Source organism: Vicia villosa, linkage group LG3 (assembly GCF_029867415.1).
Source record: "Vicia villosa cultivar HV-30 ecotype Madison, WI linkage group LG3, Vvil1.0, whole genome shotgun sequence".
Taxonomy (NCBI): domain Eukaryota; kingdom Viridiplantae; phylum Streptophyta; class Magnoliopsida; order Fabales; family Fabaceae; genus Vicia; species Vicia villosa.
Window position 1 is genome coordinate 62,653,252 of NC_081182.1, and position 27,420 is coordinate 62,680,671.

The window sequence follows — 27,420 nt, forward strand, 5'->3', positions numbered from 1 at the left end:
ATCAACAACTTAGTAACAACAACTTAATAACAACAACTTAGTAACAACAACTTAATAACAACAACTTAGTAACAACAACTTAATAACAACAACTTAATAACAACAACTTAGTAACAACGACTTGATCACAACAACAACTTAACAGTAATGACAACTTAACAGCAATAACAACTTAATGGCAATCATAACTTATAACCAACAATAACTTAATCACAAAAGCAACTTATAACCACATCAACTTATATCAAACGACAATTTATCAGATAGCAACAACAACAACACGATAACAACTTAAACATCGACAACAACAACAACGGTAACAACTTAAACATCAACAACAACAACAACGGTAACAACTTAAACATCAACAACAGCTCAGACATACAAATCGAATGTGACTCAACTATGCAAATGCATGTGGTACCATTTGGAGTAAAACTCCCAACGTAAACATATGCCAGGTTATCGAGGCATTTCAACAACGTAAACAGGGTGCCATCAAGGCCAACGTAATCAGGTGCCATCTAGGCCAACGTAAACAATGCAAATGTATGCATGCGACAACAACCACAACGTCATAACAACAACAACGAAACAACAACAACAACGTAAACAACAACTTGAACATGCAACAGATGCATCAACTTAATCCAACATTGGTCATACGACCTACAACTTAACATGCCCACAAGTCGGGACAATAACAACGCTGAACAACATAATCAATTTTCAACTTATTCAACATTGGCCATAGGCCTACAACATCATCAACGTAATTAACGACAATTCAACAGCAACGTATAACAACAACATTTCAACATAGTAATAACAACTTGTTCAACAACGACAACATATTCCCAACAACTTACTAACAACATATTCAACTATATCATGTTCAATAATAACATACTAGAAACAACATAACAACAACAACTCGACCCAACGCTTACTCATACCGACTATTATTATAAGTCTTATTTATACTACTTAATAGCAACATATACTACATTCTACTCAACAACTTATACTTAATTGTCCACCAACTTACATCATCGGTCCTTATACTACTACCAAATTATTCCTACCAAGGTTGTAACAACTCTGCAGCTATCAACTTAATATTCGCTATCAACATATACCACTAAGGCACCAACAACTTAATTATTATTATTTGTTAATTATCAACAACTCCGTTACTTGAATTACCGCTACATAAGCCATCATTATTGCTACAGTTACTTTTATCGCATTATAATTAGGTTACCGATTCAGCCTGCTACTTTATACTTCTGCCATTGCTCCTTCGTGTTATTTTCCACTTTCTGCAACTTATACCACATGCCAACTATTTCTAATAATAAGCATTACTACCAATTCATTTGATTGAATTTCTACAACTTAATTCAAGAACACAACATTTATAACAGCAACATAACAATTTTCCACCACTAAAACACAATACAACAGCAACCTACAAATCATCCCCAAATCAACACGGAGCAACCAATTATGAATAACAACCAAGGACTCAGAATCAACCACATAATCAAACACCGACACTGAGGCAAATTCATAAACCCCATCCCACATACGTGTTCATCATAACCCCGATTATAGAGTAAGAACCCCATCCTTACCTTTGGATTGGAGATTCCTCTACTCTCCCGGTTGCCATAGCTTATGCCGCCGCTTCCAACTTTTCTCCGAAAATCTTTTCTAACAACGTGCAGAGACGCACCAAAAACCTGTTCGGAAATCGTTTTTTCAGACGGACTTAAAATCATCAAAACGAAAATCGCTCCGGTCAGAAGTTACCTCTACGAGTCTGGAACGCTCTGTCCAAGAACCGCGACGATCCAACGGTTGGATCGGGAGAAACGTTTGTTTTGCTAAGGTGTCTCACCACAGAAACTTGCTGCGAAAATTGGACTTCCCCTGGCTTTTCTCTTCCGCCATGGCTCTCTTCTTCACCTCTCCTCCAAACCCTTATTTTCTTCGTACAGTACAACAAAAACCTGTTTCTTTTCTTTTTCTTTATTTTCCAAATAATCCAAATAACTCCTATAACTCTGATTGGGCCAATCATTCACACTTCCTCATTGCTATTTACCACACACTAATCCAACCCAATTCACTTAAATCAATTAGTCCAATAAATAAATCATATTATTCTTACTATTATCCTCCAATTAAACCGACTAAATAAATCCGACTTAAACTTAATATCTTCGATCAGCATAACAATCCAATTTCAGCTAAATCCAATAAATAATTCCTTCCATAATTTAATTAACTAATTAATTAAATTCGGGGCGTTACAACTCTCCCCCACTTAGAATATTTTCGTCCTCGAAAATCTATCCGACACAATCATCCTGACACCTCACGCTTCAGCTGCGCAACTCTGATCATCCAACCTTAGTTCACTGTCCTCATTAAAGTTCCTGCCAACTTATATGATTCACAAGCTTCAACCAAGTTTCATTCACATCCATCACTTTACACACCATTAAGATAGTAAGATAAGTACATAACATCCAATACAATTCCGTCTACTATTAACAAGAGATTAAGGGTGATCAGTTCCTCAATTTGTCAATAGTTAGCCGACAATCATGATGAAGTATAACCCATCATTACTAAACTATAATAGCGCACTTTATCACTTGGCTCAAGTCACCTGAGCATAACGTCCAAGAATTCACTCCATAGTTTCCTCGACGCACGCAGCACAACACAATTCTTAAATATCTTCTAATACAGAAACGTCACTATACCAAGTATAATCCAAATCACTTTGCTCCACGAAAATTTATTCAAGTAGAGAACTTAAGCAATGTCAATAAATCCTTAGTCTTATAACTTCGCTGATCTCCACAATCTCGCATTTTATCGTATTCTAATCACGATCTCAACATCGTCATCTCATCATTCGGTTAGCGACAAAACTTCCAAAATTTTCTTCTAGTTGACTCTGCAATCCACTTATATGATCCAACAACAAAACCTGTAACAACTCATCTTTACATCATCATCCAAACGTCGACGTCACGAGCAATTAAATTCCACTGACAACTTCGCAATTCACCATCACCGCTGAAACATCGCAGCCTTTTAAAATTCTAACAAAAAGCGATCAACTGCCAACACAAATATCTCCCTCGATACAGACCTTCCTGATACAAAATGATATACTAAACTGAAGAGAATTTTATGTAGATTCCAGAAATTCAAGAATCGCTTAAATCCGAGTTACGAGTAAAAAGTTATCACTTGTATAACATGGCTGGTCAAGGAATCCCGTATACCAGTCTGTACTAAATTCAGCATCAGACCCAAAACTTCAAACGCATCTTTCTCCCTCGTCGAAAACATGTAGCAGACAAAGTTTATATGAAAACTGTAGGGAATTTTGCGAGCTTTCCGAAAAGTCCAGAATCGTCTCCATCGGAGTTACGAGCGAAAAGTTATCACCTGATTAGTGAAGGCTGTTCCATAAATATGAAAATACAGATTGGAAGTGATAAACATGGGTTCTACCTTTCTCCCTTGCTTCCAAAAATTCCCAACCATCCTCACCGGCATAAAAATCCGCATCGACTCATCCAAACAATTCCTAACTTCGCTTGGTTTGACTTCGAACGGTTAACTCCCAAGAGTATCTTCTAATTAATCCAACCTCTCGTCCAACGACAAGTCACAGTTATTCCATCTCAAGGATACATCAACTCTACCGCGACATTAAAATCTTAAATCCGTGCTTCCTTCAAAATTGGAAAAATCATGCCATCTCGCCAATACTCGCACTTATGCAATTCCTATTACACCGAACCAACTGTTCACACTTGAAACATCCAAGAGAAGCGCTAGCTTCTCCCCCACTTGGCTTCAAGCCCACTCCTACAAACAAACGACTAGAAAACAAACAAGTACCGACAGTGTTGTACACACTTGTCGCGTACCAAGGGATAAATAACATTATACACACTGGCCGGACAGACCGACCTGCTCTGATACCACTAATGTAACACCCCAAATCTATCCAACGTTATATTTAAATCAGAATGCGGAAATTTCAAACATTAAACATGAGGCATTACATTCTCAACTTATTCCAACAAACAACCAACCTATATTTGCTTTTATTATGATACATAGCATTCGGCGTTCACAACTTATAAATCATATACAACTTTATCCAACTAAAATCAAAACTTCAATTTATAATTATTCAAGAATTATTGTAATAACAACAATTAGAAACAATTTCAACAACAAATAATAACAACTATTCATCGTCTTATAATAACAACAACATGACCGACATAAACAATCATAATCCCATCCCGAGTGCTACGTATCAGAGCAAGACACCAATCGACTAACAGCAACTAAAGACTTCATAAAGTTACTGTTGAAAGTATTTGTGGGTAAATATTTTCTGTAATATATCGTATCCACAGGGATTGGTTAATATCACTGCCGTTCTATAGTTGTTTATTTTGAGTTAAGAAATTTGGTTTGGTTTGTTTTATACTAATAATAATATCAAAAGCAAATAATAAAATAAAAGCGAGTAAAGGACTTTGTGTTAACAAATAAAGAAAGATGTTGAGTCTTTAGGGTTCATCAACCTAATCCTATACAATTATCAATTAAATCACAATAGAACAATCCTTTGAATCATTATCTTCACTTATCCTCAAATAAGATTCCATGTCTGCAAATCAAATTAGATAACTTTTACCGGTATGAGATTCGATCTCTCCAAATCACAATAACGATAATAGTAATTAAGAACGATAATTATGAAAACCCAATTACAATTCCATCTCTGCAAATTGCAATTGAATCAATATAGTAACCTAGGGCAAAAGTTAAATCCTTTCTTTCGATCAAAGATTCAACAATGATGTAAATTAAAAACAAGGTTTCTTATTGATAATAAATTCAAACAATTGTTCACAGGGATTAATCAATGGTAATGTATATTCATAGGTTAACTACTACCTTAGACTCAACAAGAGGGATTTAGCTCTCCATAGACATGAAGAACATACAAGAAGCAATGGAGGAATTCATCTTCATCAATAGAATGCCTTCAATTGGTAAAGAATCCACCTTCTATTGTTATTCTCCGCTTCAGAATCAGATTCCTCTCCTAATTTCGCTCCCACAAAGTATATATAACCACTTGGAAACTAGGGCTTTAAAACAGAACTTTTGGGCTTTTAACGCCGAGGCCGCGGCGCGGCAACGGGCTGGCGCGGCGCGCCCCTCAAACAGAAGTATTTTCGCGGCGCGCCTAGGAACTCTCGCGGCGCGCCCTTTGTACTTTCCATCTTTTCCTTCAGCCTTTGAGACTTCCAGCTTTCTTTCCTCCTCATGTTCTTCTTAAGTTCTTATTCAGCTCAAAACCTGCAACAATAACACCCACAAGTGATTCGATTTGCTTTACGCACGAACTAAACTTATTCAGTTCAATTCTTAATAAAAACCTATGGATTCATCACATTTTTGCATTGGTTTAGAGAAGAAATCATTTATATTAACACATGAATTTACCATTAATTTACTCCTAACAGTTACTTCGCTTCCACAGCTATTCTTGAGTACCTGCTCAATTACCCATAATAGGTAACATCATTACAGAAGGGGTGAGATATCATACAATATAAACAGGTGTATGATAAACAGTATATTAGATTAGGATTATACACATTCTACCACTTTACATAGCAATTATACAACAACGAGTAAGCGACTTAAATCAATACAACTTACTAGCAACAACAACTTAGTAACAACAACTTAATAACAACAACTTAGTAACAACAACTTAATAACAACAACTTAGTAACAACAACTTAATAACAACAACTTAATAACAACAACTTAATAACAACAACTTAGTAACAACGACTTGATCACAACAACAACTTAACAGTAATGACAACTTAACAGCAATAACAACTTAATGGCAATCATAACTTATAACCAACAATAACTTAATCACAAAAGCAACTTATAACCACATCAACTTATATCAAACGACAATTTATCAGATAGCAACAACAACAACAACACGATAACAACTTAAACATCGACAACAACAACAACGGTAACAACTTAAACATCAACAACAACAACAACGGTAACAACTTAAACATCAACAACAGCTCAGACATACAAATCGAATGTGACTCAACTATGCAAATGCATGTGGTACCATTTGGAGTAAAACTCCCAACGTAAACATATGCCAGGTTATCGAGGCATTTCAACAACGTAAACAGGGTGCCATCAAGGCCAACGTAATCAGGTGCCATCTAGGCCAACGTAAACAATGCAAATGTATGCATGCGACAACAACCACAACGTCATAACAACAACAACGAAACAACAACAACAACGTAAACAACAACTTGAACATGCAACAGATGCATCAACTTAATCCAACATTGGTCATACGACCTACAACTTAAACATGCCCACAAGTCGGGACAATAACAACGCTGAACAACATAATCAATTTTCAACTTATTCAACATTGGCCATAGGCCTACAACATCATCAACGTAATCAACGACAATTCAACAGCAACGTATAACAACAACATTTCAACATAGTAATAACAACTTGTTCAACAACGACAACATATTCCCAACAACTTACTAACAACATATTCAACTATATCATGTTCAATAATAACATACTAGAAACAACATAACAACAACAACTCGACCCAACGCTTACTCATACCGACTATTATTATAAGTCTTATTTATACTACTTAATAGCAACATATACTACATTCTACTCAACAACTTATACTTAATTGTCCACCAACTTACATCATCGGTCCTTATACTACTACCAAATTATTCCTACCAAGGTTGTAACAACTCTGCAGCTATCAACTTAATATTCGCTATCAACATATACCACTAAGGCACCAACAACTTAATTATTATTATTTGTTAATTATCAACAACTCCGTTACTTGAATTACCGCTACATAAGCCATCATTATTGCTACAGTTACTTTTATCGCATTATAATTAGGTTACCGATTCAGCCTGCTACTTTATACTTCTGCCATTGCTCCTTCGTGTTATTTTCCACTTTCTGCAACTTATACCACATGCCAACTATTTCTAATAATAAGCATTACTACCAATTCATTTGATTGAATTTCTACAACTTAATTCAAGAACACAACATTTATAACAGCAACATAACAATTTTCCACCACTAAAACACAATACAACAGCAACCTACAAATCATCCCCAAATCAACACGGAGCAACCAATTATGAATAACAACCAAGGACTCAGAATCAACCACATAATCAAACACCGACACTGAGGCAAATTCATAAACCCCACCCCACATACGTGTTCATCATAACCCCGATTATAGAGTAAGAACCCCATCCTTACCTTTGGATTGGAGATTCCTCTACTCTCCCGGTTGCCATAGCTTATGCCGCCGCTTCCAACTTTTCTCCGAAAATCTTTTTTAACAACGTGCAGAGACGCACCAAAAACCTGTTCGGAAATCGTTTTTTCAGACGGACTTAAAATCATCAAAACGAAAATCGCTCCGGTTAGAAGTTACCTCTACGAGTCTGGAACGCTCTGTCCAAGAACCGTGACGATCCAACGGTTGGATCGGGAGAAACGTTTGTTTTGCTAAGGTGTCTCACCACAGAAACTTGCTGCGAAAATTGGACTTCCCCTGGCTTTTCTCTTCCGCCATGGCTCTCTTCTTCACCTCTCCTCCAAACCCTTATTTTCTTCGTACAGTACAACAAAAACCTATTTCTTTTCTTTTTCTTTATTTTCCAAATAATCCAAATAACTCCTATAACTCTGATTGGGCCAATCATTCACACTTCCTCATTGCTATTTACCACACACTAATCCAACCCAATTCACTTAAATCAATTAGTCCAATAAATAAATCATATTATTCTTACTATTATCCTCCAATTAAACCGACTAAATAAATCTGACTTAAACTTAATATCTTCGATCAGCATAACAATCCAATTTCAGCTAAATCCAATAAATAATTCCTTCCATAATTTAATTAACTAATTAATTAAATTCGGGGCGTTACAATTGGCGCCCTAGAACTCAGTAGGTTCTCGACATAGAGAAGTTGGAGAACCCTAGTGGGATCTCGACCCGATGGAATTCCATTCTAATTATACCAATGCATGGCCTTGTTACTAGTATCATAACATTCCATGAGGTTTTTCGAATACTAGTAACCAAATCCCAAAGTTTTTAAACGTAATTTGGTTTGGAAAATCTCGAGTAGATCTTGTTTCATTTTGACGTTTTATCTTTCTGATAAATAATTGATTTGCTCGAATGGATATCAAATAGAACAGTAAGTCCCAGGCGGATTTTAGCGTATCCTTAGTTGAGGTTTGTACCCAATAGATTTAAAAGCCCCAGTTAGTCAGGCATTATTGTCAGGGCCTCATGATGGATCTTGGCCTATTAAACACAGACCGAGGATTTGTTGATCAAGTTGCTTAAGCTCAGAGGTATATTAACTTAACCCGACCAGAGGTATATTAACTTAGACGATGTGCCAGAAGTATATTATAATCATATTTTGTATACTTCTTTTTTGAAATAACATATTTGAAATATGATTATAATATCATATTGTAAATTTTGAGAACTCTGAAACAAGTCCAATCTTGTCCTTTTTCAATCAGCTGCAAGATCTTTACTGAAACTAAGAACAAATCAAATAGGATTAAATGACTTTTACCCCCTGCCATATAGGCGTGTTTTGATTTACCCCCTTAAAAAAAATTTTAAGGCAGACTTTAACAAAAAAAGATTCCATCATTAAAGTCCCTGTTCCATTTTCTTGGCCAAGATTCTTAGAATCTTGCCTACGTGGACAAAAATAATATGCTGACTATGTATTTGCTGTACACGTGGCATTTTTTTAATTTTTTAAATTTCCACGTGGAAATTCGTATTTTTTTTAATTTTTTTTTTTATGAAATTTTTTATTTTTTTATTTTTTTTTAACTTGTAGGTTAAAATGGGATACTCCCACCAAGTGAACTACATGTTTTGGGTCGAACAATATAGATGCACCATATTAAAACTGAACAATATAATTAGTTACAAATCTCAACAATATAATTATTTTCAAATCTTAAATAGTCACAATATAATTAGTTACAATATATACTATACATAGTTACATATAACTAGTTATAGTATAATTATTTAAATAAATTTATAATAAAAAAATAATTTAATAACGTTAATATATAATTAAAAAATAACGTTAATATATTAATTGCACTTTATATAATTAAAAAAATATCTTTAATATATAAAATTTATATTAAATGAAAATTTTTATTAAATATAAGTATTACTTCATATTCAAATAAATTTATAAAATAAATAATTTATGATGTAGCAGTAAACAAATAAGTATTTTATAAAATAGCAGTAAACAAATAAATAATTTATGAAATAATGTATATAAAATTTTAGATTATTATTTTGTTTGTGGAGTTTTTTTAAAATAATTTTATTTAAGTAATTAATAAAAATTATGTATAAACTTTAAAAAAATTATGGAATCTTGGCAAAAAAAATAGAACAGGGGCTTTAATGATGGAATTTTTTTTGTTAAGGTCTGCCTTAAAAAAAATTTAAGGGGGGATAAATCAAAACACGCCTATATGGCAGGGGATAAAAGTCATTTAACCCAATTAAATATTAGTTTCCTAAAAAAGTCTCAATGATCCTTTATCTGAAACCAAATCAAATATGCATTTGTCCTAAAAACTCCTTGATTGGTTGCGCCTGTATGAGTGTCTGAATCTTCCAGAATCTCATATTTTTCAATCAAATCTTCAAGGATTAAAATACAGTCTGAATTGTCATGATGTTCTAGTATTGGATGTCACAACATCTAGCAGAGCATCTGTGAAAACTCATAACAACTGAACATGTTATGATAGTTGGTCAAGATGTTTCAACATCTTCTTCAACATCAGTTAAGAACCGTGTTTTAGCAAAATTAATGTCAATCTCAAAATCATGGAGCTAACAATGTTCATTATGTGACACGCGGATAATAATACTTCACCCCACAAATTAAATGGAAATGCATAATGCATTAACATAACATTTATAATTTCTTGATATGTTCCATTCTATCTTTCGGCCAGGCTGTAACATCCCAGACTGCTTTCGGGATGATCGACTGACCCCACAAACCAACACGTGTCTTTTCAGCATGCTTTGACCTCATTCGCACGCTTTTCGGGAAACTTCCCAGAAGGTCACCCATCCTTAAATTGCTCCAAGTCAAGCACGCTTAACTGTGAAGTTCTTATGGAACGGGTTACCGAAAAGAAGATGCATCTTGTTGGTATAGGTAGTACCCATCAATCCTTATAAGCTTTCCTTCAACCATGCAGTCCCATACCTGCACAGCCTCAGAATCCCTCTCATTCCGATGTGGCGACCACCATTGCCCACTTCGGCCTCAAGTGTTCCATGCGGTGCAACCACCCCTCGCCTTTTTCGGCCTCGGGTGTTACACAAGCCATTTTGTTGTGATGTACGAGACATAGAACATTCATGTATAATGCCATATTCTTCACAATATGCATCAAATTCTACAAGAAAGTACTCACCGCCTCTATCGCTTCTAAGTACTTTTATATTTTTACTTGATTGATTTTCTACTTTCACTTTATAAGCCTTAAAGGCATTAAAAGCATAATCTTTATGCTTTAAAAGGTATACATGTGTGAACCTACAACAATCATTGATAAATGTTATGAAATAACGGTTTCCCCCACGGGTCAGGATACCATTAATTCACACCAATCAGGGTGCATAAGATCAAGCACATTTAACTTTCTTTCAACACTTTTGAAAGGCTCATTAATCATTTTTGCCTTAACACATATTTTGCATTTTTCGAAATCATGAATATTGCATGAGATCAATCCAGATTTAATTAGTCTATTCATAGTACTAATACCAATATGTGCTAATTTAAAGTGTCGTAAAGAAATAGATTTAATCATATAAGCAGAATTATAAATTTCATTAATAATATTGTCGGTAGTACAAAATTTGATCATTTCTTCAGCAAAATATCATTTTCCTACAAATACACCCTTACGGGTCAATATTAGTTTGCCTGATTCATATACAAATTTAATACCCAGTTTTCTCAACAAGTTCCCACTAACAAGATTTCTATTCATGTTAGGTACATGAAGTACATTAACAAGAGTGACTTTCTTTCTAAAAGTGAAGTTCAGTTCAACAGATCATGTTCCAACAACTTTGGATCGTACTTCATTTCCCATATGTACTTCCTGTCCATCGTTGACTTCGGAATAAGTTTTAAATGCTGCTTTGTCATAAGATACATGCACGGTTGCACATGTATCATACCACAATCCTTTCACTTTGCCTTTGATTGCCATAATTTCGCTCACCGTAGCGATTATGTCGTCATCAATAGGAACATCATTAAACTCATTTTTTAGCTTATTGTGCCTGCAATATCGAGCATAGTGTCCGAGTTTTCCACATACATAGCATATGTTTTTTGTACCTTTTGGTCCGTCAGAGTTTTAGAACTTGTTATGTTCTTTTAAGGTCTACTTCATTTACATTGAATAAAAAAATGTGTGATGATAATTATCATTACTCATCTCATATAAAAAATCGTTCATGCATCATTTTCCAACCTCAAATATACAAAAATGTGCTTGCTTGTTTGCTTAGTTCACAAGATATGTGATTGATCAAGGAGCTCAGGCAAAATCAGGGTTTTTGTGACTCAAAAAAGGACTCAAGCTTCTCATATTCTCAAGTGATTCCCCTCATCAATATTCAAGCTCAAGAATTCTTCATTATAGACTACTCATAGCATTCATTTGGCTAAAGAAACTTGAATTCATTGATAATGACAAGATTGCATTTCAACTACTAAAAAGTCAACTGTTCAAGATTCACCTTTGACTTTTGGTATTTTTGGTCAACCATGAAATTTTAAGTTTAATGATCATGAAAATATAATTGATAGAACAATTGATCAAGAAGAATCAAGAAATTTGAAGTTACTTGCAAAAGGGGGGAAATTTAAAAATTCACCTAGTCCACAAAATTTCATGTTGAAGTACTCAAATTTGGAAGCTTGTAACTTTTGCATCAAGTCACTATTTTTCATGCTCTAAAGATCAAATTGAAGAGGAAAATTTATACAACAACTTTGTCATAGAGGAAGAATTCCCAAAAGGTGCACGAATTTTGAGTTACGAAGCCATGAAGTTGATGTCTCAATTTAAAACACTTAGTGAAATTTACATGGCAGTTTTGATCCTAAAAAGTGCTTAACTTTGAGGCCATTTTCAACTATGATCCCTTTTGAGTTCAGAAAAACTCCAAACATGAAAGTTGTAGAGGATGTTTTGGGCTTTCAACAAAGTACAAGAACTCATTCATAGCATGTGTGAGCTAGGAGACTCAAAGAGATGAAGTTGACCTTCCAAACTTGAATTATAGGTCATTTGCAAGACATAAACTTGAGCAAATCCTAAACCAAATCTGCATATCCCTTGATTACATACGTCATTATTTGTAAATCTCTCCCTATTCAGAAGATTACACAGGTTAATGAAGCATTGTCCAATTGATTTGATCATTATCCATTGATTCATTCCATTTTTGGCATAAAGATGACACTTCCATTATAGTAAAGAAACTTTAATCACAACTTTAATCTAGAGCCCATACCTTATCGTTTCTAATCACAAAGCTTCACAAAACCAACAAGCAACCTCCTAGAATTCAGAAGAGCCTCCCTATTGTCTTGTACAAAGGATGCTAAAGTCATTGGAACCATAACTTTCAAGTTTACTCCACCATGAAGCAAACAAAGTCAACTTGAATTAGAGACATCAATTTAATTTTATTTGTTAATTTTTGTTGGATTTATTTTGTATTTGTTAAATATTTTCACTTTCCTTTTAGACAATTTCTCAATGCACCACATAAATCTCTTATACATCGCGCGAAATTCCATTTTTTGCTCCCAGCTTCCGTAGATGCACTTCCGGAAGCACCCCATTTTTAAAAAAAAATAGTTTTTTTCGTAGATGCATCTACGGAAATATAGTGAAATTTGGGATTTTCCCAATTAATTAGAAAAATCAGATTCCGTAAATACATCTACAGAACACTCTTTTCAAACCCTTCCGTAGATGTAGCTACGGAAGATTTTATGAACTTAAAATTTTCCTAATTAATTGAGAAGTTAATTTGGAATTTTCTCAATTAATTTGTAAGTTAATTTGGGATTTTCCCAATTAATTGGAAAAATCCCAAGTTTCACTACGGAAGCGTTAAAAAATCCCAAATTTCACTACGGAAGTGTTAAAACATATTGAAACTTGGATTTTTCCACTTAATTGGGAAAATCTTAAATTAAGTTACAAAGTAATTGGTAAATTTTCAAATTAATTTCTCGATTAATTGGGAAAATTCCACATTAATTAAGTTTATGAAATCTTCTGTAGCTACATCTACGAAAGATTTTGAAAAAATCTCGTTTAAAAGTTTCTGTAGATGCATCTACGAAAAAAACTAAATTTTTTAAAAAAATAGAGTGCTTTCAGAAGTGCGTTTACGAAGGTTAGATGACACTTTTGCCAATTCAATAGTGTGGAAGAGGTCTATAAGGTGTAATGAGAAATCATCTAATAATATTTTTTTTTTGTTTAAGTTATTTTGAATGCAAGGAGTCGTGACCACAACAACTTATATCTTTTCTATATATATACCCCTGACTTTATCTTACTTTTCAAACAAAAATCTCTTAATTTGAAAATGGATCGGTTCAGTGCTATACTTGCGGTTTCACTCGCATTAACATTGTGCCTTGTTCCTTTAAAAGATACTTATATACTAAAAAATAAGGACCGACCCTATCTAAAATAATATTATATGTAGTTTTCGGCGATGCGTCATCTTTTTGTGTCGAGGAGAGCTTCTCGGTTCTTCCATAATTGGGTTTTTTTTATATAACATGTTATGTTCTTTGAGAAGAAGACAGATACAGTATATTTATGAATTTTTTTTTTGTTTATGTTTAAATAGTAAAGCATTAATTCTGCAACACCAATGATAAATTTTTATTAAAACGCTAGAAAAAGCAAAAATTTATTCATAACATGCCATTAATGAGAAAGCACTCTCTGGAGAACACTGAAAATAAATTAACAAGGCCAAATATATTCTTCAAGCAACATTCAAGAGATACTTTTCTAGGCAGCCAAGATAAAATAAAGTGGATTCTGATGTCTTGGTAGGTTTGACCTTTTCTTCTATGTCGTCGGATTCATGATCATAAGAGATCTTCACGTTGACCAAAGTCTTATCTTGTGTTATTGCTGTGAATTTAAACGTTGTCTTGTAGTATGACAAACCTTGATTCAGATAGCCTCCTTCAATCACTTGCAGCCCAATTTCATGGGATAACTCATCAAACTCAGTGATCTCTTCCCTCTGATAGTTCACTGGGGATATACCTGATATTCATTCAATTCCCCAAGAATTTGATTAATTCACAATATTGTGCTATAAGAATGCGGGAGAGAAGGAACACTTACCAGGCAAAAAGTTAAAGATGAGGATGGTACCAACTCCTCCATCCCCTTGAACTAGTTGCACATCTTTCACAATATTTGGTAGAATCTTTGGAACAATGAAAATGAAATCTCTCGACTGAGCTGCCCACAGGGCCTCCAACTCTACGTTGAGCGTTGTTTCGGTGTTGAATTCCTTTATCATGATTCTTCAATTTGTGAAAGTAGCACCATATGTTGATTTATATATACTATGTGAAATTTAATAACACTAATTAAGGAGAAAATTAGGAAACAGCATCTTTCACTTTCATTGACTTACAAGAATAAAAGATGCTTTTTTGTTTTTTTTAAGAAAGAGATAGATTCCACTTGATATATATGATCTACAAAAATAATTAATATAGTTTTATAAAAGATAGATTTAGGTATATTGTCAGGATTTGATACCATAAAAACTGGTCATACATAGTGTTAAGAGTCCCACATCGGACAATATATGGCCTGAACATGTCCTTATAAGTGGGGGCAATCCTCACCCTACAAGCCGATTTTGTAGGATTGAGTTAGGCCTAACCCACACTTCTTAACACATAGTCTCTGAAATTCCATAAAACTCCAACAACCATGTTTGTTTGTTTTTTAACCATAATTTTTTCTGGTTCAGTCGTACTAGTAAAATGGAATCTTATACTTAAAAAGCTGATTAACTTTTTCCCATCTCGTTTATTCAACTTTATCTTTCACAACATAACTATTAAATTAAGTTCATAAATATGTGTGAATTTGTTCAGTTAAAGGAGAAGAATCTGAGGGAAGCACAAAATGAGAACAGCAAAAGTTAAGGAACCCTAATTATAATATTTGTTGTGCATGAGATTTTTGAGGAGGATTCCTAGACATGTTACAAGAACTAAAAGACATATGGGATAAAGCAAATTTTTTGAAGCAGTGTTTGGAATTTTACTTAACAGAAAATTCTCTGGCAATGACTTAAATAAGAGCTAAAAACAAAAATTGCTAGCATGAAAGTAAGGTATATATAATGTGCATGCTGAGTGGATTCTGTTAATTAATTTTTTTTTTCTTTCGCACCGGTTCCGATTTATTTAGTAGATCGACTAATCCGTGCTACGGAGGTACATGCACTGGTCAAGCGTTGTTTCTGCCAAGAATCGAACTCGGTATTTCCCGAATGTCGTTTTTCGCAGAGACTCATTTGCCACCTTCGCAGAGACTCGTTTGCCACTCGAGTCCAAACAAAAACTTACCCGAAACATAAAACCAGACAAAGATATTAACTATATAGACATAACATAAGATGCTATAAGTGAATTTATTTTATAAATTTTTATGTTTTAATTTATTGATTATTTTATGTTATTGATGTAAAATTCGTTAATTTATTTCAGAAATATTTTTTTGTTTATTTCAACTTATCTTATTGAAATAATAATTAATTTTAATATGGAGTTTTAAATAATAATTTCTCATCATTAAAAACAACATAGTTAATTATTATTTTAATAAATAGTAAATTTTAAATAATATGGAGGAAGTATTAAAATGTATGTCTCACGAAAAATGACAAACGTATTTTGAGTCATGAAGCGGAAAAACAACCTAAAAATTAGATTTTATAATAAAAATAAAATATTGATTTGGTTTTCGAAAATATACAATTTTTTAGTTTTACTTTTAGATAGTTCTTTTGGTTTGATATAAATATTATTTAATTATTAAAAATTAATTTATATTAGAATTGATGTATATATAGAATATTTGATGCAATAACAACTATGGAACTCGACTTTTAAACACTATGAAATTATCTATTATAGAGATTTCAAATGGATCGGTCCGGTCCAGCCCGCTTCAGTCCGGTGAGTCAATATATTTAGACAATTTCTTTATAGAGTTCTAAGGGGTGAGGATTCCCGCTAAAAACTCCAAAATATTATTTTATTTCGGAGATTCATATCCGAAATCAATCATTTTCACATTTTCAATTATTTCGGAGATGCATCTCCTAAAACACACATTTTTGGGTGTTTTTGGATATGCACACTTATTTTTTAATTTAAACGTTGGATTTTAAATGTCAAGTGTTTTTTCGGAGAGGCATCTCCGAAAAAACTTTTCCCATAATTTGGGATATCGGTTAATTCGGATATGCATATCCGAAATATCCCAATATTCTAAATTTTACGTATCAAATTTTATTAACACACAAATAAAAACACAAACTAAATAAAATAAAAATGATAAACCGTAAATTCAACCAAAAACCAAAAATACATCGTAAAATAAAAGAATATTAATATTCCAAATATGTCATTGGTAAATTAATCGATCAATTAAATATTACTATATAAATTAACACACAAATTAAAACACAAACTAAATAAAATAAAGATGATAAACGGTACATTTAAACAAAAACCAAAAATAGATCGTAAAATAAAAGAATATTAATATTCTAAATATGTTATTGGTAAATTAATCGATCAATTAAATGTTACTATATAAATTAACACACAAATTAAAACACAAACTAAATAAAATAAAGATGATAAACCGTACATTTAACCAAAAACCAAAAATACATCATAAAATAAAAAAATATTAATATTCCAAATATGTCATTGGTAAATTAATCGATCAATTAAATGTTACTATATATATTAACACACAAATTAAAACACAAACTAAATAAAATAAAGATGATAAACCGTACATTCAACCATAAACCAAAAATACATCGTAAAATAAAAGAATATTAATATTTCAAATATGTCATTGGTAAATTAATCGATCAATTAAATGTTACTACATATATATTATATTATAAAATAATTAATATTCCTTTTGATTTATTATATTAAATAGATATTTTGATTAAAATAGTATATATTTAATTATATATTTTAATTACTACAATTGGTTCACCTTTATTTTAATTTTTTAACCAATATTGAGTTTTTTTCGGATATGCATATCCGAAAAATCCCAAGACCAAAAATTAAGTTATTTCGAAAGTGCATCTCCGAATTCACCTTTTTTTCTAAAAAAAGTGGTATTTTCGGATGTGCACATCCGAAATCACTTTTTTTTCTAGAAAAATATGCATTCGAAGATGCACTTCTGAAATATAGGGGCATTTATGGAATTTCGCCGCGGGTTACTAAGAAGGTAGAGAGGTATATAAAGAAATTGTCTATATTTAAATGGGTTGGCCCGACCCGGCCCGATTGCTTAATGTGCTACATAAAATGAGTTCGGCCTATTTTTCAAAGTCTCGTGCGGACCGATCAGCCATCCCGATCTGTATTTCAATTTTATAGTTTTAATTTTATGAAAAGGGATGTAATGGATAAATGCAACACAACATAAGTAGAGAGACATCATAAATAGAATAAAATCAATAAACAGAGAGCCGAGCCCATTTTGACAAGCTCCATCTATTATGGGTTACTCTAAGAGTAAAATTAATAAATAGAATAAAATTATAAATTTTGGAGGGCTAGATTAAAATTTAAGCAAAGACATAGATTCTTTTTTTTATTTTAGTCTCTTAAATTTAAGTTTTATAGAGTTTTTTTTTATTTTTCGAAATTCAAGAGGGCACTGTGGGTCAAATTGAGAAATAATATCTTGAGATTTTAGGGGATGAATACCGTTTTTTCGTTCATGAAGAATCTATGATGTATGAGTTCTTTTAAATTTTTCAAGAAGTTCACTTAAGTGTGGAGAGTGATTGGTGGGTTTGGAGACATGCTAATAATGATGTTTTCTCCATATCGTCTACTTATCAAGTCCACTTTGGACTTGGTCCTTCCCATGAGCCTCATCTAGTCAATGTGGTCCTTTTCTACTTATGATTCGGAAAAGTTGAATCCTTATAAAGTAGTAGTTTTTTCTTGGCAACTTCTACGAGATAAGTGATAGGTTTTCTTCTAAGAAAACATGTTTAAAGGCAGGATCATTGTTGACCCAGCGGGATTTTGTGTTTCTTTTGCGGAGATTTTTGCCTCTAGTGTATGTAAATGATCTTTAGATGGTTAGGGGTGCAGTTGACTATTTTTAGGATCTAAGAACTTTGCTTAAGATTTTCTCTTCTTTAAGTTTTAAGGCTAAGTTCAAGGGTAGGTATATAAGATTTGACATGTAGAGGTGTGGTCTATTTGGCTCGTTAGTAGTAGCAATAATAATAATAATAATAATAATAATAATAATAATAATAATAATAATAATAATAATAATAATAATAATAATAAAAAATTAGAAATTCAAGGGTAAGAGTATTTTTTTTTAACTTGGAACTTGTTTCTAAATAGATCCTCTTTGAACTCCCGCTCCTTCACTAATTGCTTTCAAGACCCTTTCTTCTACCGGAATCAATAACAGAACAAAATAGTTGGCATATTCCTCTGATGGTGGTTAGTGATTTCTGGCATAGGAAGTGTGTTTGGTCTGCTATTGATAGATCTGGTGTCTAAGATCTAGCATGATTTTTGCATACATGTGCTTTATTGTGCTGGTGGTTTCTTGAGTTCGTTTCTTTTCCTTAGTTGCTCTCATGTGCCCAGGCCCGGCCCATTGGCTAGGCAAGTGAGGCCTTTGTCTAGGGCCTCAAATTTTTTTCTTTACTTATACATATATTGTACCCCATTGGTGTACCATTAAGAGTCACGTATATACATACATTGCACCTTAGCACTTGCAGCAGCTTTTTAATGTAATAACTAGTAACAAACCCGTGCGTCTGCACGGGTTCTGGTACGGGACGCGCATTTGTTTCAGATATATATTTTTTAATTGAAAAATGTCTGGTACCCGTTAAAAAATAATAGTTGAATGTATAGAAAAATGTCTGGTACCCGTGAAAAAATAATAATTGAATGTATAGAAAAGTGTCTGGTACCCGTGAAAAAATAATAATTGAATGTATAGAAAAATGTCTAGTACCCGTGAAAAAATAATAATTGAATGTTTAGAAAAATGTATGGTACCCGTGAAAAAAATAATAATCTAAATATATAGAAAAATGTCTGGTACCCGTGAAAAAATAATAATTAAATATATAGAAAAATGTCTGGTACCCGTGAAAAAATAATAATTGAATATATAGAAAAATGTCAGGTACCCGTGAAAAAATAATAATTGAATGTTTAGAAAAATGTCTGGTACCCGTGAAAAAAATAATAATCTAAATATATAGAAAAATGTCTGACACCCGTGAAAAAATAATAATTAAATGTATAGAAAAATGTCTGGTACCCGTAAAAACGTTTAGATCAATAAGATTTTTTAATACAAAATACAATTTTAGTATAATATATGTGAATAATTGAGGCTAAAAAAATGTAATAAAAAAATAGAATAAAGCAAATATTAGAAGCAAATAGAAACTAAATATTTGTCTTTCTAAGATGGAAGATTTTTAATATTTTAGATTATATTTGTCTTTCTAAAAAAGAATAAAAAAATATTTGACAAAGTGATCGTATGGTATATTTTAATGGTATATTTTAATGGTATAAATTAATGATATAAATTCTTAGTAATCACAAGGCATTATTTTAATTATATGAATTAAAGATTTTAAAATCCAATCATATTGTTTATTTCGTGACACTTAATTGAGTGCTATTAATCTCATTCAATAAATTTAAAAATAATAATAATATCACTTTATTATTAATATTATTTATTGCAGGCTAGAGGAAAAATATATTTTATTATTTTAAATTCACTTCAAAATAGTCAATTGAATTAAAGGATTTTAAAATCTAATCATTAATGTTTATTTCATGACATGTAATTGAGTGCTATTAATCTCATTCTACAAATTCAAAAAAATAATAAGATCACTTTATTATAATATTAATAATATTATTTATTGTAAGTTAGATTGAGATGAGTATACAATAGTAGTAGACCTCTAGATGTGATAACATCACACACAACACGCCAACACCTAAAACTGTGTACTATTTATAAAGCTAATGATGTAAATTGTAGCTGATTGACATTGATTGCACAAGATGGTGCAAAAAGTGAACAATAACTTTTAGGTTGAACATATCTAGTAGCCAATAGGTTGTACTTTTAAGACATAAAAAAAAAATGCTATAAAAAAAAAAGATTGACAGTGATGCTATTAAAGTTTATTTTATATAAAAATCAACACAATATTAATACTATAGGTAATGACAATTTAAATTTATTTATATAGTGAAATGATATATTTTATATAGTATAGTTCTACATGCCATTTTATGTTGTTTTTTTAGAATTTGAATGGTAAGAGTATTTTTTTTTAACTTGGAACTTATTTCTAAATAGATCCTCTTTGAACTCCCGCTCCTTCACTAATTGCTTTCAAGACCCTTTCTTCTACCGGAATCAATAACAGAACAAAATAGTTGGCATATTCCTCTGATGGTGGTTAGTGATTTCTGGCATAGGAAGTGTGTTTGGTCTGCTATTGATAGATCTGGTGTCTAAGATCTAGCATGATTTTTGCATACATGTGCTTTATTGTGCTGGTGGTTTCTTGAGTTCGTTTCTTTTCCTTAGTTGCTCTCATGTGCCCAGGCCCGGCCCATTGGCTAGGCAAGTGAGGCCTTTGTCTAGGGCCTCAAATTTTTTTCTTTACTTATACATATATTGTACCCCATTGGTGTACCATTAAGAGTCACGTATATACATACATTGCACCTTAGCACTTGCAGCAGCTTTTTAATGTAATAATTTCACTTCTTTATGCCAATTTTTATCTCTCAAAATCAATTCATATTAAATACATAGATACAATTTTTTTTTACTGTACCCTATTGTGTGTGTCTCTTTCTCATTTCTCATTAAAGTTTTGCAAAGAAAAAATCAAATATATCAACAAAAAAGCAACAAAGGCAATATTAGAGAAGCATTACCAAAAATAGGTTTTATTTATTTTATATTTTATCTTCTACTTTTTATGTTTAATAATTTTATTTATTTTAATTTTATTATTAGTTTGTCAACTCAAAAATTTAAATAAAAAAAATTCAAAATTGAAGAAAAAAATTGAATATTTAGTTGAATCACAAAAGGGAATTTTAAATAAATTTACCAAAACAAACAAAAAATAATAATTTAAAGAAGAACTTAACAATGTAGATGAAGTTAATAACTTATACAATGATAAAAATACAAATAGTAATTTATTAATAAAATAACTTGATATAGAACCAAAATTTTGTACAAAAATATATTATTCGTCAAAAGAAACAATTTGATGAGATTATTAACAATAAAAGTTGTAAAATCTGCCGAAGAATCATTTAAAATTGATGACTTTTAATATATAATAGATCAAACAATCACTTCATTTTAAAGTAAATTCGAACAACTTAAAATATATAGTGATATTTTAGATTTTTTTATTTAGTCTTGTGATGTTAAAATCCATTGAAGTTGAAAATTTAAAAGAGAATTGTTTTAACCTTGAACGATCATTAAAATATAATGACAAAATTGATATTGATGGATTACATTTATTTATGGAACTACAAATTTTAAAAGAAATAATAAAGATATAAAATGACACACCAATTGATATACTTAATTATATAAAAGACTTGATTCTTTTCCGAATGCGTATACTTCTTATAGAATAACGTTACTTATTCCTATAACTGTTGTATCCGCCGAGATAAGTTTTTCAAAATTAAAGTTATTAAAATCTTATTTAAGTTCAACAACGTCTCAACAAAAATTAAATGGATTGACTTTATTATAAATTGAAAAAGAAATAATAAATAAAATTAATTATAATAATTTAATAAATAATTTTAAATCTCAAAAAACTCGTAAAAAAATTACTTTTAACTCAAAAGGCCTCATTTTAAGATTCGCCTTAGACCTCAATATATATTGGGCCGGCCCTGCATGTGCCTTTCGGTTTGTCTTTGTATTTTTGTTTTAAATTTTCTTTCCTTCTGCCTTGTTGTTCTTGTTCCTATATATACTCTGTTGAGTTTTTTTCATCCTAAACTTTTAATAAATACATGATTACCAAAAACATAAAATTAAATTGTAACTAACAAAATTTAAATTTAAAAAAGCTAAATCGATTCTTAGAAAAAGTATTAGATTATAAATATGCAAATTGGCTAGGGTGGCAAAACGGCCCCGCCCGCGAGGAAAATTCGTTTTGCCCGCACTTTTATGCGGGACGGGGTAAGGTTTTAGACTCGCTCCCTTTAATGTGTCCGCCCCATCCCGCCCTGTTTTTTTTGCGGGCATTAGCTTTTTCATACAATTTTACTATTTTTAGGCTTAAAAGATTCAATGCCCGCGGACTTTCCCTGCCACGCCCTCACTTTTTTTGCGGGGCGGGACAAGGTTTTAAACCCGCACAATCATATGTCCGTTTGCCACCCCTAAAATTGGCATAGAATCCTACCAATAGAAATCATACACCTTAAAGCTAAAAAAGGAGACATTCTTTTCATTATTGTTAATACATCATTGTTTTTCGATCTAATTAAAAAAAAAAAGAGAAAACTTTTCTTAAAAAAAATAAGATAAAAATAGAATCATTTAAATAAGGGAGAAAAAAAAAACAACAAAAGTAAGATTTAGAATCCAACCCTTAAATATAAAATCTATTTAAATAGTCAATTGGGCTGGGTGTAGGTATGTGATTTATTTTCGAAGATTGCTCGTTCTACCCCCTAAATTTTCAGAGGATCCTAAATAATTTATCACTTTATTATTTTCTGAAGATGATTTTTCAATGCATCTTATAGATCTCTCACGCACCGTGCGAAATTTAAATTATCCCCCTGCTTCTGTAGAAGCACTTCAGGAAGCACTCACTTTTTTAAAAAATTTAGTTTTTTTTCGTAGATGCATCTACGGAAGCGTTAAAACACAGTGAAATTTGAGATTTTCCCAATTTATTGGGAAAATCCCAATGTTTCGTAGATACATATACATAACACTCTCTTTTCAAACCCTTCAGTATATGTAGCTACGAAATATTTCATGAACTTAATTAATTTGGGATTTTCTTAATTAATTGAAAAATTAATTTGGAATTTTCTCAATTAATTTGTAACTTAATTTGGGATTTTCCCAATTAATTGGGATTTTCCCAATTAATTGGGAAAATCCCAATTTCACTATGTTTTAATGTCATCAACTTAATTAATTTGAGATTTTCCCAATTAATTGAGAAAATCTCAAATTAATTTCTTAAGTAATTGGGAAAATCTCAAATTAATTAAGTTCATGAGATCTTTCCTACCTACATCTATGGAAGAGTTTGAAAAGAGTGCTTTTGTAGATGCATCTACGGAAAAAGACTAAATTTTTTAAAAATATGGATGCTTCCTGAAGTGCATCTACGAAAGCTAAAGGGCATTTTTGCCAATTCAGTAGTGTGTATGAGGTCTATGGGGTGGATTGAGAAATTCACTTTCTTTTATATTAGAATTGAGTATCTGTCGTGCTCCATTAATACATTATTTTCCTATAAAAAACAAAGAGAATTAAATTTTTTTACACAAGAGATTTGGAGGAAATTTCAATGATACCAGTCATAAAGAAAAGAGATTAGGTTTGGGTCGGCAATTAGAATCAATGAGATGGAGGCTTTCAACTGTTTCATTGAAGATATGAAGTTGACTGACACTCCCGCCATTGGCTCGAGGTTCACTTGGTTCAATGGTGGAGGTACTGCTATGAGTCATCTTGACAGGTTCCTCATCTCGGAGAAGTTGGTGAGCAGTTGGAATATATCTGGACAATGGATCGGAAAGCGAGACATTTCAGACCATTGTCCTATATGGCTGAAATGTTGCAAAAAAAGACTAGGGGCCTAAACCTTTCTGATTCAATAACTGTTGGATTAAGCATGAAGATTTTTTAAGTTCGCAAAGTCGGTTTGGCAGAATTATATGGTAACCGGCAAAGGAGATTTTGTTCTGAGCGAAAAGCTTAAAGCCCTCAGGACCATGCTTAGAAGCTGGAATAGAGACGTGTTCGGATGAATCGACTTGAAGGTGGAGGAAAAAATGGGAGACATTAATGAATTGGACAAGCTGTTGGTTGACAACTTTGGAGGCAATAATCAGAACTTTGTAACAGACAGGTATATGGCTGTGGAAGATCTATGGAAGCACTTAGAAATCGAGGAAAACTTTTTGCGGCAAAAATCTAAACAGGATTAGTTGAAGGAGGGTTATCGAAACTCCAGTTTTTTCCACAATGCCATGAAGGCTCGGAACAGGCGTAACTTCATCAATTTAGTCAAAACTTCAGGGGGTACGATGGAAGAGGTTGAGGATGTTAAGGGTGCATTTAAGGATCACTTTGATAGTTTTTTTAAGGAAAGCAATGCCTCTAGGCCGGTGGCTGAAGACTTAGTCTTCAAATGTCTCAACAATCAAGATAGATTAATGTTGGAGGAACCATTCACGGTTTTCGAGATCAAGGAGGCGGTTTAGAGCTGCGATGGGGGCAAGAGTGCTGGACCAGATGGGTTTTTGTTTGAGTTTCTTCAGAGCTGTTGGGATTTTGTTAAAGGCGGAGTTGTACAATTCATTAACGATTTCCACTCTCGGGAAAAATTAATTAAGGCGGTCACAGCTTCTTTCCTTGCGCTCATTCCTAAAGTCAACAATCCCTAAAGTCTTTCGAAATATAGACCAATATGCTTGGTGGGATGTCTCTACAAGATTTTGGCAAAGATGTTGGCATCCAGACTGAAGAAAGTTATTGGCAAGTTGGTTTTCACTGAGCAGTCGACCTTTATTTTAGGAAGGAATATTATGGACGGAGTGTTAATGGCTAACGAAACCATTGATTTGGCAAAGAGAGAGAAAAGGCGATCTTTAGCTCTAAAGGTAGATTTTGAAAATGCTTTTGACAACGTTAGCTGGAATTATCTTAGATTTGTTTTGAAAAAAATGGGGTTCGGAATCAAGTGGCTTAATTGGATGGAGGCGTGCATTTTCACTAGCTCTATGTCGGTGTTGGTAAATGGCGGGGTAACTAAGGACTTTGTAGTAGAGAGGGGGCTAAGACAGGGAGATCCCTTGTCTCCCTTTCTCTTTCTTATGGCTGCGGAGGGCTTAACTTGATTGGTGAAAAGAGCGGTTGAGATTGGTGAATATGCAGGATTTCCAATCAACGAGGATCTCAAAGTCGACATTCTTCAGTTTGCCGACGGTACCATTATTTTCGGGATGGTGACAACAATAATCTACGGGGCTTAAAATCTATCTTGAGAGGTTTTGAGTTAATTTCGGGGCTGCGAGTTAACTTTCACAAGAGCAATATTAACGGGATCAACTTGAGTGATTGGTGTTTGTCCCCTGCTTCCTCCTTTTCTGTCATGCAGCATTGATCACTTTCCTTGCAGATTCTTGGGAGTTAAGATAGGGGACAGTCCTAGGAAGATTCACTTATGGAATGACTTGTTGAAGAGTATTCGAAACAAACTGTCATCTTGGAAAGGAAAGAACCTATCTATGGGTGGTAGAGTGGTATGAGAAACGCTGTCTTAAACGCTTTACCTGTCTACTCCTTGTCTTTTTATAAAGCTCCAACCAAGTTTTTGAAAGAGATAAGGAGAATTCAAAGCAATTTTATATGGAGGGGAAATGAGAACTAGAGAACCATTCATTGGGTTAGCTGGGATTCGGTTTGCAGGCCGGTGGCTAGCGGAGGTCTTGGAATTAAAAACATTGAGTTGTTCAATAAATCTCTTTTGTTGAAATGGAAATGGAGGATCATCAAGGATAAAGATGCTTTATGGTATGGTCTGATCCACCATATATATGGTATCCCGTCGGTCAAAATCTTTGCAAGTTCTAAGGATGTGATCAATCCCAAGGACTCGATTTGGTGGAGAGATCTCATCACGATAGACAGTTCGAATGACAACCATTTCAACGCTTTTTCTTCTAACATTTCTTGCAGGGTTATTAATGGCATAAACACTTCTTTCTAGCACAATAAATGGATGGGTGACCAAAATTTGAAGGAAGCATTTTCGGAAATCTTTGCTATTGCTTGCCACCCCTTCGGCATTGTGGCAGAGAACAGCACGTGGAATGGGCAGGAGTGGCGTTAGGATGTCGTTAGAGCTGAGGATACCACAGAAGAAGGGACGCATCAGATCATGGAGGAGTTTTTTTGCTTTGATTGGTTATGGTTTTTCCTTGCAGGATGACAATGATATTTTTAGATGGGAAAATTCTACCGACGGTGTTTTCTCCGTGAAATCCTGTTACGATATTGTCTCAAAGGCTGGTACGTCTATGCTTTGGTCAAGTGAAACAAGAATGGTGCCGAATATTTTGTGGAAGATCAATGCTCCAAATAGAATTCTCCTCTTCGGTTGGAGACGGATTATCGATAGGCTCCCTACTAGAGACCAACTGGCAAAGAGAGGAGTCGTGGTGTCGGCTAGCGATAAATGTTGTGTCCTTTGGTTCTCGGAAGATGAATCGGTTCTCCACACTTTCAAATATTGCTTCATCACGTCTCGCCTTTGGAATGCTGTAGCCAATTGGATTGGTGACAAGGTATTGCTCAATGTTCATAAACTTGCTAACTATCTATACTTCTCTTCTACTGTGTTGAATAGAAATTACCACAATGGTTTATGTTTAATTTGACTTATAACATCCTGGAATTTTTAAAAATGCTATTTTGTTTCAAGGAAGGATTTTTAGCTTTGAGGAATGCTTGA

At 32.9% G+C, this 27,420-nt stretch overlaps 1 protein-coding gene across 1 annotated transcript; it reads right to left on the reverse strand.

Annotated features, from left to right (window-relative positions):
* Positions 1 to 14,192: 14,192 nt before the first annotated feature.
* On the reverse strand, positions 14,193 to 14,911 carry LOC131655941 (phytohormone-binding protein-like). Its single transcript, XM_058925741.1, has 2 exons — positions 14,694 to 14,911; positions 14,193 to 14,612 (listed from the first exon to the last, which is right to left on the reverse strand). Exons 1-2 carry the CDS (start codon positions 14,872 to 14,874, stop codon positions 14,323 to 14,325), a joined length of 471 nt encoding a protein of 156 aa, XP_058781724.1. The 5' UTR covers positions 14,875 to 14,911; the 3' UTR covers positions 14,193 to 14,322.
* Between the last annotated feature and the right edge of the window lie 12,509 nt (positions 14,912 to 27,420).

Coding starts and splice junctions, on each gene's coding strand:
- LOC131655941 (XM_058925741.1), bottom strand. CDS start 14,874: ATGATAAAGGAATTCAACACCGAAACAACGCTCAACGTAGAGTTGGAG. Junction 14,613..14,693: donor CATCTTTAACTTTTTGCCTG/GTAAGTGTTCCT, acceptor AATGAATATCAG/GTATATCCCCAGTGAACTAT.